Genomic DNA, 17,557 nt, shown 5'->3' on the forward strand with positions numbered 1-17,557 from the left:
TCACCCTCTGAGCCAATTTTTGGGATAATATCTAAACCCATTTAACAAGGGCAATCGTCACATTACAAGTCGGTTTTGTAGTGTTGAGTTAGGTACAACTTCCTAAGATGGTATCAAAGTGTTGAATTTGCCTTTGAATTGGATGTTGAAAAGCATTGAAACAATGATGCAGAAAACAGGAAAAATGGTGCTGCTGCTAGAACTTGTGCACCATGCGCCAGAAACAGGATTATGATGCGCAGGTTTGGGGGCAACCTCTGCCTTCTGCGCCTGATGCGCCATAAAGCTGCGCCCCATGCGCCAGTTGTAGTATATATACTGCTTATATTTTTCTGCAGCCGCCAGGAAGAGAGAGAAAGTGATTGTTAGGGTATTTGAGCCAATTTTGAGTCTTGAGAGCTAGGTTTTGTCTCTTGGGCCACTCAAAGGGTTTGGGGAATAATTGTAAAGCCTTAGAAACACTTATTGTAAATCTCTTGATCACAGGTAGAGATTTGGGAAAAGGGTAGAATTTAGGGAATCACTAAATTCTTGTTAACTCTTGTATTATCTCTTTTATTCAAGTTATTTAATCGATAGTGGAACAGAGAGCTCTCTCTCCCCAAGACTAGGTCATTATTGGACCAAACTGGGTAAACAATTATTCGTGTTTTTATCGTTTTTGACAGTTTAGCTTTTGTTGATTTATTGCTCATTCATTTAGTTTTGGTTGCTTAATCGTTTGCTCCACACACTAAGTATTATTGGTGTGGTTTTCGGTTCGAATTCACAACACAAAGTATGGTTAACGATCCGCTAGGCCGTCTGCTATCAGGTTTTTGATCGGGTCATCCACCATTTATATCTGCATCCCAAGTCTCACATCAGTTGTGAGATAATTGAAGTGGCGAACGATGTACGTGGTAGTGGTACTGTTCACTCAGACTGTTCATGCAGCAAAAAAAGAAATAAAAAAGGCTCGAATATAAGTTTATAAGTGAGAGTAATCCTCACCTTACTAGTCGATTTTAAACACAATCCTCTCAAAATTTATTTATAGTTTGTTGCAGTTATGTATCCATTTTTTTATGTACTAATCATATGAAATTTCTTTGAGAACTATTTCTATTATCAAGATCTTCCTTTTGCTGATTTTATTCTTTGTAGCTCTGAACAAGATATTCTTAACATATTCTAATTTGTATTCATCTTAACTCTTAAGAGACTAAATCAAAGTTCTAAAATTTCTTTCTTACTAGTATAAGTAATGTATAACTTATAGCATGAATAATTCTGATTAACCTGAGAAGGGTTGTGATAGAAAATTATTATATTACTAAAATTACAACAAACAATCTCTTATTGAACCAAATTAAACACAAACAACTATATATGTATTCAAATAAAGTAACATGAATTTTATTTATCACAATACAAATAAGTATTGGCAAGAACCAAATTACTAAACAAATACTACAAATACTAGTTGTTGTCATACCAAGATTGGCCTTGAAGATAATCAATTATGCTTTTATCCACCTGAAAAGCTTTGGCAAGAACCTCGTCAGAAATGGCTGGATTAGATTTAAACAAAGCATTTGCAATAGTGATAGTTCCTGGATTTTGACTGCTAAGTGCAGCAATTGCAACAGCGTTGCCATATCCCACATTTAGTTGAAAATGAATTAGACCAATTGGGAACACAAAAACATCACCCTTATTGAGAACTTTGGTGAAAAGGCGATTCTTGTCTTGATTGGACGTGACAAATCCAACATAAAGAGTTCCTTCGAGGACTATAAGGATCTCTGTGCCTCGAGGGTGAGTGTGTGGTGGGTTTAAACCCTTAGGTGCAAAATCAATGCGAGCCAAAGATATGCCGAGTGTGTTAAGTCCAAACAATTGGTCTACAGCGACTGGAGTTACTTGAGAGCCCAAAGGGTTCGATGCATTCGCAGGTTCAATATGTTTGAAGAAATCTTCAGCCTTAACAAGAGCAGGATCTTTACAGAATTTTCCGTTAACAAATACTGCAAATTATAAAGGTATAGTTATTATTTTCAAAGTTAGTAAAAATTCTTAACATGAGCATACTTATAAACAAGAAAGAAAACACTAAATTTGAGTAAGATTATGAGGAATAAATATATACTTCCTCTGTCCCAAATTATAAGGGAAAATTGGTCAAAGAAAGTTGATGTATTTGGTTAAGAATTTGAACTAAATACATCGATTTTTGTTGACCAATTTTCCCTTATATTTTGGGACGGAGGGAGTATATATATATATATATATATATATATATATATATATATATATATATATATATATGCATACCACCATCTTTAGGGTCTTGGATTGCAACACAAAAGTCTTGGAGAGGGCTGGGGTCATATGCAAAGGCAACAGATGATGCCAAAGCCAAGATACTAACTAGGAAGCAGAGAACCTTCATTTTGAAATTCGCTAATACTCTTTAACTATTCTTCTTATGTAAGTTATTACTTGTGTGAATTATATTTTGTTGCATGTATAGCTTGCTATTTATAATGATGAAACATTGAAGTGGTTAGGATTTGATCTTTTCCATAATTAATTTTCTATTAACAAAGAACCATTCTTTAACAACTACATGCATACTTGATCATCTCCAAACCAAAGTCAACCAAAGTTTTAGGAATTACCGTGTCCACATGACAATGATTTCTTTTTTAAAATTGGATATTATTGGATATTTTTCCGCACATTTGTAAAAACTAATTCTCGTATTTTGTGAGACTTAAATTAATGGCAAATTTTGTTTAATTTTTTTAACGATGTCGCATCTTCAAATCAGAACTCTAAACCTTGGTTAAATGTAAAGAGACACACGTTATCTTATTTAAGTGATTTTGGTTGGGTCACTTGACAATGAATTTAATACTTCATAAAAGTAAAATGAAAAAAGAATCAAGTACTTAGTCTTCTAATGGTAATTATATATTGGAAATTAAGTGCCCGGGCTAAATCAAATTAAGATTAGTTGAGACTTTGTCTTAATTCTATAGGCTTAATTACTATTGTATTCTTTGCAAGTTGGTCTTTTGACGACTGCATATGTTACGATTTAAAGTGTAATTCAAATGCAATTCTATTACAAAATTTTAGGCTTTCTTTAGTAAGTCCTTAAGTTTATAGCTTATAGCTTATAAATTCATATAATCAAAAGGATATGTTCGGTAGATGTTTTTTCTAAAAGAGTTTATAGTTTATTTTACTAGCTTATAGTTTATTTTCAAATGCTATTTCAAATAGCTCATTAGCTTATAGCTTATTATTTTTTCTTTCAATTTTATCCCTATCATCTTATTTAAAAAAAAAAGTAAATATTAATCAAACATACTTTTTTATGTCATTTGATACTTATAAGTTAATTCAACCGTTAATTTTACAAACACTACAAATTCAAACCGCTAATTTATTCGCTATAAGCTCATCCGCTATAAACTAACTTATTAATTAGCTATTCGCTTTATTTACCAAACAGAGCCTAATTAGCATTAGCTTAAATTATAAAGTTTTTTTTTTGGTAGAAAAATTATAAAGTTTAATTGTTGACAGTAGTAGTTGAATGTATATAATATATTTTTTCTGGTACAATGAATGTATATCATTTTTCTTTGCGCAATTAGATCGCAAATACCATCGTGAAGTTAACAATTAAAAGACCATTTCTAATTTACCATGTCAACATCTGTCAAAAAAAAAATTCCCATGTCAACAAATAATTAACTATCACAATCCAAATTATTATTATATCATAATAACTTACAAAATACATGTGTATTCGCACCGGTCAAATGACTTTAAATAAGCGTTGCGTGAAAGGCAACTCATGATATTTTATTTATAATAATTTGTTTTGTAATTGAATAAAGGCGAGTGAGCTGTATTCACCAAAAAAAAAGAAAAAAGACGAGTGAGCTGTAGGAATTGTCTGGAAAAGAAATCTGATTAAGAAGTAAAACGAAAAAATAAAAGTAAAAAACTGAATCTTCCATGGGAGTATATAGTTCCTGATACCGAAAAAATTGGAGGAACCATTGAAAAAAATGAAAAAGAAATAAAAAATAAAAAATAAAAAATATCCATTTGCTCAAGTGAACCTTGTGTTTGGTTGGGGGGTTTTGGAGGGGAGGTGAGGGAATATTTTAAATTTTTTGTGTTTGGTTCAATTTTTAGAAGGGGGAAGGAGGGGAGGGGAGGTGAGCAAAATCCCTCCAAAGACCACTTTTTGCTTCCCCCCAAATTGGGGGATTTGGAGGGGAGGGGAGGGAAGCTTTTTCAAAGTTTATGAAACAGACAAAATTATCCTCAATATATTTTAGAATTCCAATATTATCCTTATTACCATTTTTATTATTAGGTCTTTGTTGTTTGGGTTGCCTATACTCTTTGTCTGTCTCTGCTTGCTCGTGCTGCTTGCTCGTCGTTGCTTGCTCGTGTATCTAGTATGTATCTGTTTGTTTTTTCAGATTACTTGCGTTTATATATGTATATATGTGTATCACATTTTCCTACGCTTATATATGTATATATGTGTATCACGCTTTTTTCTGTGTATATATTGCTTTGCATCACCGTTTTCCTACTTGTCAGTTACCCAAATTTGCGTTTATATATGTGTATTGTTTTGATCTTGTTACACGTGATATATACATATGTCAGTTTGTGTCAATTTGTGTATATGAACTTTTTATGTATGTAGTTTAAATGTTAATTTTTTCATAGGAGTATTGATAGTTTGTTAAACTATATAATATATGTGAAATTTATGTTTTTAAAATATTTTATTGAATTAGATGGATCATCAAGATCGAGAAATTGCTATTAATAGATGGTTTGATTTGCGCCGACGAGCTGTAGCTCAACTTATGTGTGTAATTGTTTATTATTATGTTCGGATGTCTCGTAAGAGAAAATTAAGTTATAGTATGAGCTCTGAGAGAGAAAGGGTGCGTGAAGAAATAATGTATCGAATTAGTAGAAATCTATTAAGAATGAGTCCTCAAACTTTATTTGCATTTTAATATGATTCTTAATATTTGGAACACTTGTTTGAATATTTACGAATATTTTGAAGGTTGTACAATGTACTTTGTTTGAATATTTTCTTCCGTGTTTTATTGAATCAAAGTTTTGGTTTTAGTGTTATGTAGTGAATTTCTTGGTGTGGTAGGTACTGAGTTTCATGTATGTGGTATTCTTTGAAAAGTATGTGTTATTTGTTTTGGTGTAATAATAAAGAGATATTGGTTTTTAAAATAGGAGTGTTATAAGATTTTAAGGGTAAAAATGTAATTTGTTTTTAAAATACCTCCCCTCCCCTTGCGAACCAAACATATATTTAATAAAAATATCTCACCTCCCCTCCTCTCCCCTCTTCTGAACCAAACACATATGTAATTAAAAAATTTCCCTTCCCTCCCCTCTATAAAAATACTTCACCTCCCCTCCCCCTATTTTGAACCAAACAGACCCTAACACAAGTCAAGAGTTCAAAGGTGTGTGGTTTGTATCTTTAAAAGGTTATTTAACGTGCTTCGTGTTGAAAATATAGCAAGTATGAGTTTGTGGAAATAGTCTCACATTGAATAGGAATGTGGTGACTTAAGCATTTATAAGTGGGAGAATCCACTCATCTTATAAGGTTTTGGGTAAATAAGTGATGTGTCTCTCACAAAGGTGTGCTGCTCAAAAGAACAAGTGCCACAAAAGTGAATGCTCCTCGCTCGACCCTTCCCGATTCTTGCGCTAACAGTTCAAATGAAGAAAAAAGAAATTTTTTATACATTCAATCTTTTGGAAAACAATGAATTTCTTATATATCCCACCTTGCATCCTTTAACCCATAGTCCCGTTACAACCTTTATAAAAGTACATTTTTGAATCATGCATATTTTCACAAGAGATGTAGTAGAAATTTTGATTTATAATCAAGTAAGATAAAACAATAACAATGTACCCAAAAAAAAGAAGATAAAACAATAACAACCACATCACCATAAAGATCGAAATAAATTTTACATTGGAGTCAAATAAAAATGTCAATTTTGAAATAAATAAAAATTAACGTACATTTTTGGAGCATTATTTATCTTAATAATCATCCTTCAACCTTTTGTAATATCTACGCTCATAGTATTCCAAATCAGATTCACCATGAGTATGTTCTCCTCCTCTGTTTGGATGGTTTCTGTTGTTGTTAACGTTGTTGTAGGCGTTGTTATTCAACTGAGTAGAAAACGCCGCTATTTGTGCGGTCAGAGCGGTGATGGCCGCGGATAAAGTCGCGTTTCCCCTTCGAACTTTGTCTTCGTCACCGGTTGATCTCCCATATAGCTGATCACGTTAGGAAAAGAACCGGAGAAACTTGCTCTGATACTAACTAAAGCAGTCGAAAACGGTCACGTTAGGAAGAGAACATGAGAAACCTGCTCTGATACCAACGAACGCAACACGGAAGCGTGAAAGAATAGCAAGCGCTAATCCTATTATGTAACACAGGTTTGCAAGCGACAAACCTGTCAGATAAAGTTCTGGAATCCACCAGAAAGAGTAATTTGGAATCCACCAAATTTGAGAAAATCCTCAATAATTTTATTGAATCAAAAGTTTTGCCTTCAAGGCTACAATAGTTTAGCTTAAATAGCAGTGAAAAATAAAAATAACAAATCTTCTAAAAGATTGTGAAAATAAAAATAACAAACCTAGCTAAATAAAAATAACAAATCTACCTAAAATATAAAAATAACTAATCTAGGTAAAATATCAAAATAAGAAATCTACCTAAAATATAATAAAACTAAATATAACTAAAATAATAAAATACTAAAGAAATCTTCTTACATCAGAAGCACGTAACTTATAGCATGAATAATCCCAATTAACATGAGAAGGGGTGGGATAGAAAATTATTCTATTAGAAAAATCTCAACAACAATCTTTTTATTTATTGGTGAACATATCAGCAACAACAATTAATCTATTATTACAATAAACTAAACTTAAAACAACCATGTGTTTAAATAAAACAACATTTATTTTATTTATTACAATAAAAATAAGTAAGTATAGAAGGTTGATTCCACTAGGTGATTGTAACACTAAAGATGAGATGAATCATCTATTCATAATAAAACGATTAATCATGTTCTCGAACTAGTTGTTGTCATACCAAGATTGTCCTTGAAGATAATCAATTATGCTTTTATCCACCTGAAAAGCTTTGGTAAGAACCTCATCAGAAATGGCTGGATTAGATTTAAACAAAGCATTTGCAATTGTGATAACTCCTGCATTTTGACTGCTAAGCCCAGCAATAGCAACCGCATTGCCATATCCCACGTTTAGTTGAAAATGAATTAGACCTATTGGGAACACAAATACATCACCCTTATTGAGGACTTTGGTGAAAAGGCGATTAGTATTGCCTTGATTGGACGTGACAAATCCAACATAAAGAGTTCCTTCGAGGACTATAAGGATCTCTGTGCCTCGGGGGTGAGTGTGGGGTGGGTTTAAACCCTTAGGTGCAAAATCAATGCGAGCCAAAGATATGCCGAGTGTGTTAAGTCCAAATAGTTGGTCTACAGTGACCGGAGTTACTTGAGAGCCCAATGGGTTTGAGGTATTCCCAGCTTCAATATGTTTGAAGAAATCTTCAGCTTTAACAAGAGCAGGATCTTTACAGAATTTTCCGTTCACAAATACTACAAATTATAAAAGTATAGTGGTTATTTGGAAGTTAAAAAAAATTCTTAACATGAGCAAATTCACTGAACAAGAAATAAAACACTAAATTTGAGTAAGATTTACGAGGAATTAATATATATGCATACCACCATCTTTGGGATCTTTGATTGCAACACAAAAGTCTTGGAGAGGGCTGGGGTCATAAGCAAAGGCAACAGATGATGCCAAAGCCAAGATACTAACTAGGAAGCAGAGAACCTTCATTTTGAAACTTGCTAATACTCTTTAATTATTCTTCTTATGAGTTATTACTTGTGTGAATTGAATTTAATTTGTTGCATGTATAGCTTGCTATTTATAATGATGAAACATTGAAGTGGTTTGGATTTGATCTTTTCCATAATTAATTTTCTATTAATAAAAGAACCATTCTTTAACAACTACATGCATACTTGATCATCTCCAAACCAAAGTAAAGAGGAACTCTCTCTCCTCTCAATAAAAACGCATAAACCATTAATCTTGATCGGTTTCAATAACATATCAAACGATTTTAGATTTTTGTAAAATTCAACATGAATGATCTATACGATATAAGTTTTCAATCCAACGGTGGATTTTGTAAAATTTGTATTCGTTAAAACGTTATTAAGCGGTGTAACATTACTCAAATGTTACACCGGTGTAATTTGATCCCTCCCCTATATATATATATATATATATATATATATATATATATATATATATATATATATATATATATATTGGAAATCAAGTGCCCGGGCTAAATCAAATTAAGATTAGGTAAGACTTTGTCACAAACCCTTTTTGAAATTCTTGACTTTGTCATAATTCTATAAGCTTAATTATTATTCATTCCGGTCGCTATTATAAGTAAAAAGATACTCTCTCTAATCGTTTTTTTTTATTTTTTATTTTTGAAATATACTTCCTATGATCTTTAATATAAGAGAAAATTTGCTTCTTAGATTCATTGGATTTTTAATGTATCTGGACTATATTATATGCTAAATACATTAGAATCAATAAATCTAAAAATATAATTTTTTTCTTATATTAAAAACTGAAGATATATATTTGGTCTATATTATTAATCAAATACATTACTTTTTACCAAGGTTGTCAGAACCGGACCGGTCATCGAACCGGCGAGCTCACCGGTTCAAGGTTCAATTGGTCGGACCGGGTTCAATCGGGGTCGGACCGTTTTTAATTAAATATATATTTTAATTAATATATAAATAAATATATATGAATAATTGCTCAATATTTCATAATTTCACACATTAAAAAGATAAAATATCACAAGTCAACATAAAATAAAATTTATAATTCAAACCAAATGAAAAATAGATGAAAAACAAAAACATTTCCTATTCCTACGACGTCGTTGTTTTGTTTCAGATTTTTTTTTAAAAAAAAAATTAAAACGACGTCGCCCTATTTTTTTTATATAAAAAAAAACTGCAAAACCGCTTGAACCGCCCGGCCGGTTCGCCGGTTCGACCCGGTCCGACCGTAGTTCACGCGTTTTTTTGCCGGTCGGTTTCCTATCCGTTTTTTTGCTCAAAACCGAACCGTTTTCATGACCGATTCACGGTCCATACGGTCCAGTCCGGTTTTGATAACCTTGCTTTTTACCAAATAGAGGCTAATTAGAATTTTCTTAAATTATAAAGTTTAATTGTTGACCGTAGTTGTTGAATGTCTATAAATTTTCTTTGAGTAATTAGATTGCAAACACCATCGTCAAGTTAAAAATTGAAAGACCATTTCTGATTTACCATGTCAACAAATAATTAACTAAGGCTATGATTCCAATCAAAATTATTATTATACCATAATAACTAACAAAATACATGTGTATTCGTTAGTTGGTTTACTGGTGATTGGTGCTGAACTTGGTAGGGAGGATCACGGTTCGATATCCCGCAATTGCGATCGGAAGGAGGCTGAAACTACTTGATGCTAGAACTGACTCCCGAACTAGATTAAACTGGTTGTAAAAAAAAATACATGTGTATTCGTACAGGTTAAGCTAATAACTTTAAATAAGCGTTGTGTGAAAGGCAACTCATGATATTTATTTATAACTAGCGGACCAGGCTGCCTGCCTGTGTCTAACTTATGTACAAAAAAAAAATATGTCTTATGTTATGGTGAGTTTTTTAATAAAAGAATTTTGTTGCTACTAAAAAAACAAGAGTATTGTTGATATTATGAAAAGTCTACATCAAAACCCATGTATTCTCTTCATATATAGTATAGATGAAAAAACCATTAAAAAAAGGAAAAGAGAGGTAGTTGGAGGAAATTAAGGGCAATTATGGAATATTGTTTTCATCTTTGTATGCTCGTGAATTTTTTGTTTTAGTCCCTGTATGTTTTTTGTTGCAAATACATCTATGAATGTGCAAATCTTGTTGGTTTTAGTCCCTCCCGAATGTGTTGGTAAAACCAACAAAATTTGCACATTCAGAGATATATTTGCAACAAAAAAACATACAGGACTAAAACAAAAAATTTCACAAGCATACAGGAATGAAAAAACGTGTGAACTAGAAATTGCCAGAAAAATCCGATTAAGATGTAAAGCAAAAAAATAAAAATATAAAGGCTTTGTTTGGTAAAATTAAGCTATAAGCCACTCGTAGCACCGTGCTACGACTAAGGCTTTGTTTGGTAAAATTAAGCTATAAGTTAGCTGATTGAAATTAAACTGATTGGTAAAATTAGCTTTTTAAATGATTGCTAAATATAAAATGACATTTATATGTAGTGGGTAGTTTTTGTTTTAGTGAGTAGTTTTTTATTTTATAAAAAATAATAAAATTAAATTAAAGGTTAAAAATAGAAAAAACTGTAAAAAAAACTATAAGCTATAAGCTCAGACACTACTTGAAATAACATATTAAAAAAGCTATAAGCTCGTGATAAAAACTTTTTACCAAATTTTATTTTTTCCAAACAAGCTAATAAGCTAGTCTAATAAACTATTATAAACTAACTTATTGGACTTATCAAACACACCCTAAATGGTCAGAGATCAAAAGTTCCTAGTCTTGATCCCTGAGCATGCTACGACCACCCCAAATGTTGTTTACTAGATAACACATCTTCTCACAAATGAAAATAAACATCTTACTGGTTGTTTGCTCGAATGATTTGTTGGGTCATCACGAGGGGGCAGCCGGGGGATCATCCACATTGGGCTTAAGAACAACTCTACAAGTGAATTGGACACCACACTCTTACCCAAAACCTTAAGGTGTTAGGTTTATAGGTCCTCTCACTTATAAACCATTCAACATTCACTGTTTCATCCGATGTGGGACTCAACTCACACTTGAAATACCAACATCTCCCCCTCAAGTGTGAGTCCATCCATTACTTTTATGGGCATGCTCCCCCTCGAACGGAAGCTTTCTTCATCCTACACTTGTACCGCCGTAAGCCACACTGCTCCACGGGACTCGCCGCCTGACCACCTTTGTCAGGAAGACTTTCGATACAAGGAGCCAGTTCAACCCTTCGTCGAACCATCGGCTCTGATACCACTGTTGGGTCTTGAGGGGGTCCGGGGGGTCATCACATCGGGCCTTGAACAACTCTACAAGTGAATTGGACACCACACTCTTACCCAAAACCTTAAGGTGTTAGGTTTATAGGTCCTCTCACTTATAAACCATTCAACATTCACTGTTTCATCCGATGTGGGACTCAACTCACACTTGAAATACCAACATGATTTAATGCATCTTTTACACAAATATTACCATGGATGCTGCTAGTTTAACGAATTTGGGACAGCTGCTCCCACTTAGCCTAATGATTTGTTTTGTTTGGCAAAACATGAATATTTGACCTCCTTTTTTTACACAAAATATTTTACATTTTTTTTCCTTTAAGAATTAAGTGTTGCCCCCTTTAAATTAGTAATGCTCAAATAATATTGGTAAAAAATAAAATATATTTTTTTTAAAACGAAAAAAATAAAATATATTGTGTACTATTTTCAAAGTTAACTTTCATTTTTGCATTTTTTGTCTCAATTAAATCTAATCATGCTCACAAAAATGTTTTCCATCTTAAAAATCAATCTTTTCAGTCCCTTAAGTGAATTTTAGTCCAGTCAAAATTTTAGACCCCAAAAAATTAGAATTAAACTTTTGATATGTACCCCACAAGTGATTTTTATTTTTTTTTAATCCGTTCATACATAATACCAATCTATGTTTTAAGTTTTGATCATTTTAATGCACTTTCGTTTCGTTTTATATTGTTTATTTTCACTAGTCTTTTATTGTTTTATCTTACTTGTATTATAAGTTACAAATTGAACATTTAAACCGATCAAATAAGAATCCAAAATGATCTAACTCAAATTATAAATTGATCATTGAATTCATTTGATCAAAGTGATAATATTTACTATCAAGATTCAACACTTAACGGTTAGAAGTGTAACTTATAACATGAATAATTCCAATTAACATGAGAAGAGTGGGATAGAAAATTATTATATTACAAAAACCTCAACAACAATCTTTTTATTTATTGGTGAACATATCAGCAACAACAATCTATTATTGAACCAAATTAAACTAAAATTAAAACAACCATGTGTTTAAATAAAACAACATTTATTTTATTTATTACAATAAAAATAAGTAAGTAGAGAAGGTCGATTCCACTAGGTGATTGTAACACTAAAGATGAGATGAATCATCTATTAATAATAATAAAACGATTAATCATGTTCTCGAACTAGTTGTTGTCATACCAAGATTGTCCTTGAAGATAATCAATTATGCTTTTATCCACCTGGAAAGCTTTGGTAAGAACCTCATCAGAAATGGCTGGATTAGATTTAAACAAAGCATTTGCAATTGTGATAACTCCTGCATTTTGACTGCTAAGCCCAGCAATAGCAACCGCATTGCCATATCCCACGTTTAGTTGAAAATGAATTAGGCCTATTGGGAACACAAATACATCACCCTTATTGAGGACTTTGGTGAAAAGGCGATTAGTATTGCCTTGATTGGACGTGACAAATCCAACATAAAGAGTTCCTTCGAGGACTATAAGGATCTCTGTGCCTCGGGGGTGAGTGTGGGGTGGGTTTAAACCCTTAGGTGCAAAATCAATGCGTGCAAAAGATATACCGAGTGTGTTAAGTCCAAACAGTTGGTCTACAGTAACTGGAGTTACTTGAGAGCCTAATGGATTTGATGTATTCCCAGCTTCAATATGTTTGAAAAAATCTTCAGCTTTAACAAGAGCAGGGTCTTTACAGAATTTTCCGTTCACAAATACTACAAAAATTATAAAGGTATCATTGTTATTTTTAAAGTTAATAAAAAAATCTTAACACATGTGCAAACTAAACAAATTAAGAAACAAAACACTGAATTTGAGCAAGATTTATGAGAAATTAATATATGCATACCACCATCTTTGGGGTCTTTGATTGCAACACAAAAGTCTTGGAGAGGACTGGGGTCATAAGCAAAGGTAACTGATGATGCCAAAGCCAAGATGCTAACTAGGAAGTAGAGAACCTTCATTTTCAAACTCACTAGCTAATACTCTTTAATTATTTATTCTTCTTATGTAAAAGTTATATATTGCTCGTGTGAATTATATTTTGTTGCATGTATACCTTGCTATTTATAATGATGAAACATTGAAGTGGTTTGCATTTGATCTTTTCCGCAACCAATTTTCTATTAATAAGAGAACCATTCTTTTTTTCAAACATAAAAGAACCATTTTTTAACAACTACGTACTACTTGCGTACTGTGTCCACTTGACATTGAATTTAATACTAATTCTTGTAATAGTAATATTTTTTTTCAAGTAATGGTAATTAATTTTATAATGGAAAGCTCTTTGGCTAAATCAAATAAAGATAAGTTTAGACTTTGTCTTAATTCTAAAGACTTAATTACAATTGCATTCTCTTTTGGACCTTTTGATGACTGCATATTTTACGATTTAAAGTATATGCTATCAAAATGCTATGCAAAAAAAAAGAAGTATAAACACCTAATATATGTGGCAATTTTTTTAGTAATTTGGTCACGATCATATACCATCACTAATATATGTTCATAAGGCAAATTTGAAAGACCATTTCTGAATTACTCAGTCCACAAATAATTATTTGAGACTCTCCTCATTTGAATCCAAAGTTTAAAATATAACATGAAACATCTTTATATTAAAAACTAGTGTTTTATACATTTTGGTGAGCGTAACTTAATTAGTATAAACAATACATGTAGTATGCAGGAACCGTTCAAACTCTAATACATTCATTTATTTACATTAAAAAAATGAAATTCTAATCACTGGACTAATTAATGATAAACTGATAAAACGGAAAACTAGTGCCGTATTAATGAAATTTTAAAATAATTGGAGGTGATTAATTATGGTAAAATCAATTGCCAATTGCATATTAGCAGCCTTTATTTGTAGTATTTCATTATGTTAAGATTTTGAGATTACATGTGAAGTAAACTAAATTTGTTGCTCTTCAGATGTTCGATTGTACTCAGCCGGTGTCGAGCCTCATTCTGATTGAGGCTTCCTCTGGAGACTAGGGGTTTCCTTTCTCAGTGTTCTTGATATACAAAAAAAATTTTAAGAAATTATAAGATATATTCAAAGTTAATATTATCATAAGTTTAAATATGATTTTGGTACCTGCAAATATGCCTCATTTTGATTTTGGTCAATCTAAAAAAAATTGATAATAATCCTTGTAAAATCTCAAAACTTTTAAAACGATCCATGGGCTGGATTTTTTGCTGACATATTAAATTTATGATGATTTGGCAGATGCTGGGTAGACTTCATTTGCTTCCCTTCCCAATTTTTTCTTCAAAAACAATAAACCCTAATTTTTTATTTATCTCTTTCTATTTTAAACTGACCAAATTCAATTTTTTTAATTAATTTTGTTTTTATGAAAAAATGAAAATTCAATTTAACAATGAAAATGTTATTAAAATATCCACGCAAGCAAAGGAAGTTTACTCAACATCTCTCAATCCATCAGAAATTTGACATGTCAGCAAAAAATTTAGTTTGGGGACCATTTTAAAAGTTTTGAGATTTTACGGTGAATAACAAAATTACAGAAACCAAAATTAAAACGGGACATATTTGCATGGACCAACAAAATTATATTTAATATTATCAATTATCATATATGAGATCTAGTGGCATCCTCCTTTATTTTTTTGATTAAATAAAACTTAGATGGAGCTGCTCTTCTGTCAATATGCATGCATGTGGTGGTGTGTTCAGACTTTAGAGACTATCAAGCTAATATTTTAGGTTGCTATGTTTCCTTTGCTCTCAATGCTAGATTAATGGTTGTTATTTTGACCATTGAAATTTCTTTTGATAAGGGCTAATATTATCTTTGGCTATAATTGATTCACAAGTTATTACCTTGGCTTTCAAGCAGTCTCACATTATTCCCTGAACTCTTCATAATAGATGGAAGAATTGCATGCATCTTCTTTCTCAAATGCTTTTTAAAGTCACCCACATTTTCAAAGAATGTAATAACCAACATTGATTTATCTACAAATGACTTCACTTGGTTTATCTACAAACTGATGGTAAAAAAAAAAAAAAAAAAAAACTCTTTTTAATTTTCCCAGACTCGTACGAGTTTCCAGACCCTTTACGAATTTGCGTAGACTACGAGTCTGAGAACCCAAACTGATTTAATTCAAATGCTATATTGATCGTTGAATTCGTTTGATCGAAGTGATAATTTTTACTATCAAGATTTAACACTCTAGTAAGTAGTGTAACTTTAACTTATAACATGAATAATTCTAATTAACCTGAGAAGGTGGGATAGAAAATTATTATATTACAAACACCCTCAACGGGAATCATTTTATTTATTGGTGAACATATCAACAACAACAACAATCTATCAATTATTGAACCAAATTAAACTAAAAATAAAACAACCATGCACGTGTTTAAATAAAACAACATTTATTTTATTTATTACAATAAAAATAAGTAAGCAGAGAATGTTTGATTCCACAAGGTGATTGAAGCACTAGCGATGAATCATCCATTCAGAATAAAACGATAAATCATGTTCTTGAACTAGTTGTTGTCATACCAAAACTGATGTTGAAGATTGTCAATTATGCTTTTATCCACCTCGAAAGCTTTGGTAAGAACTTCGTCAAAAGTGGTTGGATTAGATTGGTAATGACATGTACCTAGGAAGCAATATTTTTTAGTAAGAACCACGTCAGAAATGCTTAGAATTAAACAAAGCATTTGCAATAGTGATAACTCCTGGATTTTGACTGCTAAGCCCAACAATGGCAACTGCATTGCCATATCTCACATTTAGTTGAAAATGAATTAGACCAATTGGGAACACAAATACATCACCCTTATTGAGAACTTTGGTGAAAAGGCGATTTTTGTCTTGATTGGACGTGACAAATCCAACATAAAGAGTTCCTTCGATCGAGAACTATAACTCTGTGCCTCGAGGGTGAGTGTGGGATGGGTTTAAACCCTTAGGTGCAAAATCAATGCGAGCCAAAGATATGCCAAGTGTGTTAAGTCCAAACAGTTGGTCTACAATAACTGGAGTTACTTGAGAGCCCAATGGGTTTGAGGTATTCCCAGTTTCGATGTGTTTGAAGAAATCTTCAGCTTTAACGAGAATAGGGTCTTTACAGAATTTTCCGTTCACAAATACTGCAAATTATAAAGGTATTGTTATTATTTTCAAAGTTAAAAGTTAATATTAATTCTTAACATGAGAAAACAAACAAGAAACAAAACATTAAATTTGAGCAACACTATATGAGGAATAATTAATATATACATACCACCATCTTTGGGGTCTTGGATTGCAACACAAAAGTCTTGGAGAGGGCTGGGGTCATATGCAAAGGCAACATATGATGCCAAAGCCAAGATGCTAATTAGGAAGTAGAGAACCTTCATTTTGAAACTCACTGATACTCTTTAACTATTCTTCTTATGTAAATTATTACTTGTTTGAATTGAATTTTGTTGCATGTATAGTTTGCTATTTATAATGATGAAACATTGAAGAGATTTGGATCCTTTCAATCTCGATTTATTTCAATCTCTCTTAACAATTAATCCTAGCCGCTATTCAACGCAGAAATGGAAAAATGGGGATAGAAAAGAAACACGGGGGTGGGGAGAAAAATCTTCTGCAACAATAGCTTCTGGACATCTAGTTGTATTGGTCTCATGAAAGTACATTTTATGAACATTATCTCATGCTTCTTATACAAAAGATGAACGCGATTGTACTTTGTAAGTACGAGTGAATAATGACGAACAGAAGGCTCACATTTGCTCGAATATGAAATCTCTTGTTATTTGGAGATCGTTCTTGAATTAGGCAACATTTGCTCACATATTTTCAAACTCATCCATAAGTCATAACAGCCAAAATGACTTTATTTGAAGGCACATCTGTCATATACAACTCCCACACTTGGATATCAAGTTAAAGACATCATGTTGCATCTCATTGCTCTCACTTCATGATGAAACTATTTGGAGAACTTGCAGAATTGCTTTTTACGTCAACTGGTCGTGAGCTATCTTTTTAGTGCACAATGGCTATTCTAGTACCTATTGGATATGCTTGAGGACCAAGCTACACAAGGTCTTCTGTAAATATATAAATAACAAGGATTGATGCACTAGAAGAGTCAAGATTAACTGAGGTGTATTCATCTTGGATTAGATCATAGAAAAACTGTAATTTGAGATAGA

At 32.1% G+C, this 17,557-nt stretch overlaps 3 protein-coding genes and 1 pseudogene across 3 annotated transcripts; all 4 read right to left on the reverse strand.

Annotated features, from left to right (window-relative positions):
* Window positions 1-1,316: 1,316 nt before the first annotated feature.
* LOC123891349 (germin-like protein subfamily 1 member 7) lies at window positions 1,317-2,507 on the reverse strand. The gene is made up of 2 exons (XM_045941202.1): window positions 2,317-2,507; window positions 1,317-2,009 (listed from the first exon to the last, which is right to left on the reverse strand). The coding sequence occupies exons 1-2, from the start codon at window positions 2,432-2,434 to the stop codon at window positions 1,462-1,464; spliced, it is 666 nt and encodes a 221-aa protein (XP_045797158.1). The 5' UTR covers window positions 2,435-2,507; the 3' UTR covers window positions 1,317-1,461.
* Window positions 2,508-6,940: 4,433 nt separating this feature from the next.
* On the reverse strand, window positions 6,941-8,154 carry LOC123891347 (germin-like protein subfamily 1 member 17). The gene is made up of 2 exons (XM_045941200.1): window positions 7,860-8,154; window positions 6,941-7,730 (listed from the first exon to the last, which is right to left on the reverse strand). The coding sequence occupies exons 1-2, from the start codon at window positions 7,975-7,977 to the stop codon at window positions 7,180-7,182; spliced, it is 669 nt and encodes a 222-aa protein (XP_045797156.1). The 5' UTR covers window positions 7,978-8,154; the 3' UTR covers window positions 6,941-7,179.
* A 4,084-nt stretch (window positions 8,155-12,238) lies between these two features.
* Window positions 12,239-13,381, reverse strand: LOC123891348 (germin-like protein subfamily 1 member 17). Its single transcript, XM_045941201.1, has 2 exons — window positions 13,187-13,381; window positions 12,239-13,052 (listed from the first exon to the last, which is right to left on the reverse strand). Exons 1-2 carry the CDS (start codon window positions 13,302-13,304, stop codon window positions 12,502-12,504), a joined length of 669 nt encoding a protein of 222 aa, XP_045797157.1. The 5' UTR covers window positions 13,305-13,381; the 3' UTR covers window positions 12,239-12,501.
* A 2,502-nt stretch (window positions 13,382-15,883) lies between these two features.
* Window positions 15,884-16,794, reverse strand: LOC123891350 (annotated as a pseudogene).
* Between the last annotated feature and the right edge of the window lie 763 nt (window positions 16,795-17,557).

This window comes from Trifolium pratense, linkage group LG6, assembly GCF_020283565.1.
Source record: "Trifolium pratense cultivar HEN17-A07 linkage group LG6, ARS_RC_1.1, whole genome shotgun sequence".
NCBI lineage: Eukaryota > Viridiplantae > Streptophyta > Magnoliopsida > Fabales > Fabaceae > Trifolium > Trifolium pratense.

What these genes read in the sequence shown, in the direction of transcription:
- LOC123891349 (XM_045941202.1), bottom strand. Translation starts at nt 2,434, where the DNA reads ATGAAGGTTCTCTGCTTCCTAGTTAGTATCTTGGCTTTGGCATCATCT. An exon ending in CCAAGACCCTAAAGATGGTG is followed by an intron (nt 2,010 to 2,316) that starts GTATGCATATAT and finishes TATAATTTGCAG; the next exon opens with TATTTGTTAACGGAAAATTC.
- LOC123891347 (XM_045941200.1), bottom strand. Translation starts at nt 7,977, where the DNA reads ATGAAGGTTCTCTGCTTCCTAGTTAGTATCTTGGCTTTGGCATCATCT. An exon ending in CAAAGATCCCAAAGATGGTG is followed by an intron (nt 7,731 to 7,859) that starts GTATGCATATAT and finishes TATAATTTGTAG; the next exon opens with TATTTGTGAACGGAAAATTC.
- LOC123891348 (XM_045941201.1), bottom strand. Translation starts at nt 13,304, where the DNA reads ATGAAGGTTCTCTACTTCCTAGTTAGCATCTTGGCTTTGGCATCATCA. An exon ending in CAAAGACCCCAAAGATGGTG is followed by an intron (nt 13,053 to 13,186) that starts GTATGCATATAT and finishes TAATTTTTGTAG; the next exon opens with TATTTGTGAACGGAAAATTC.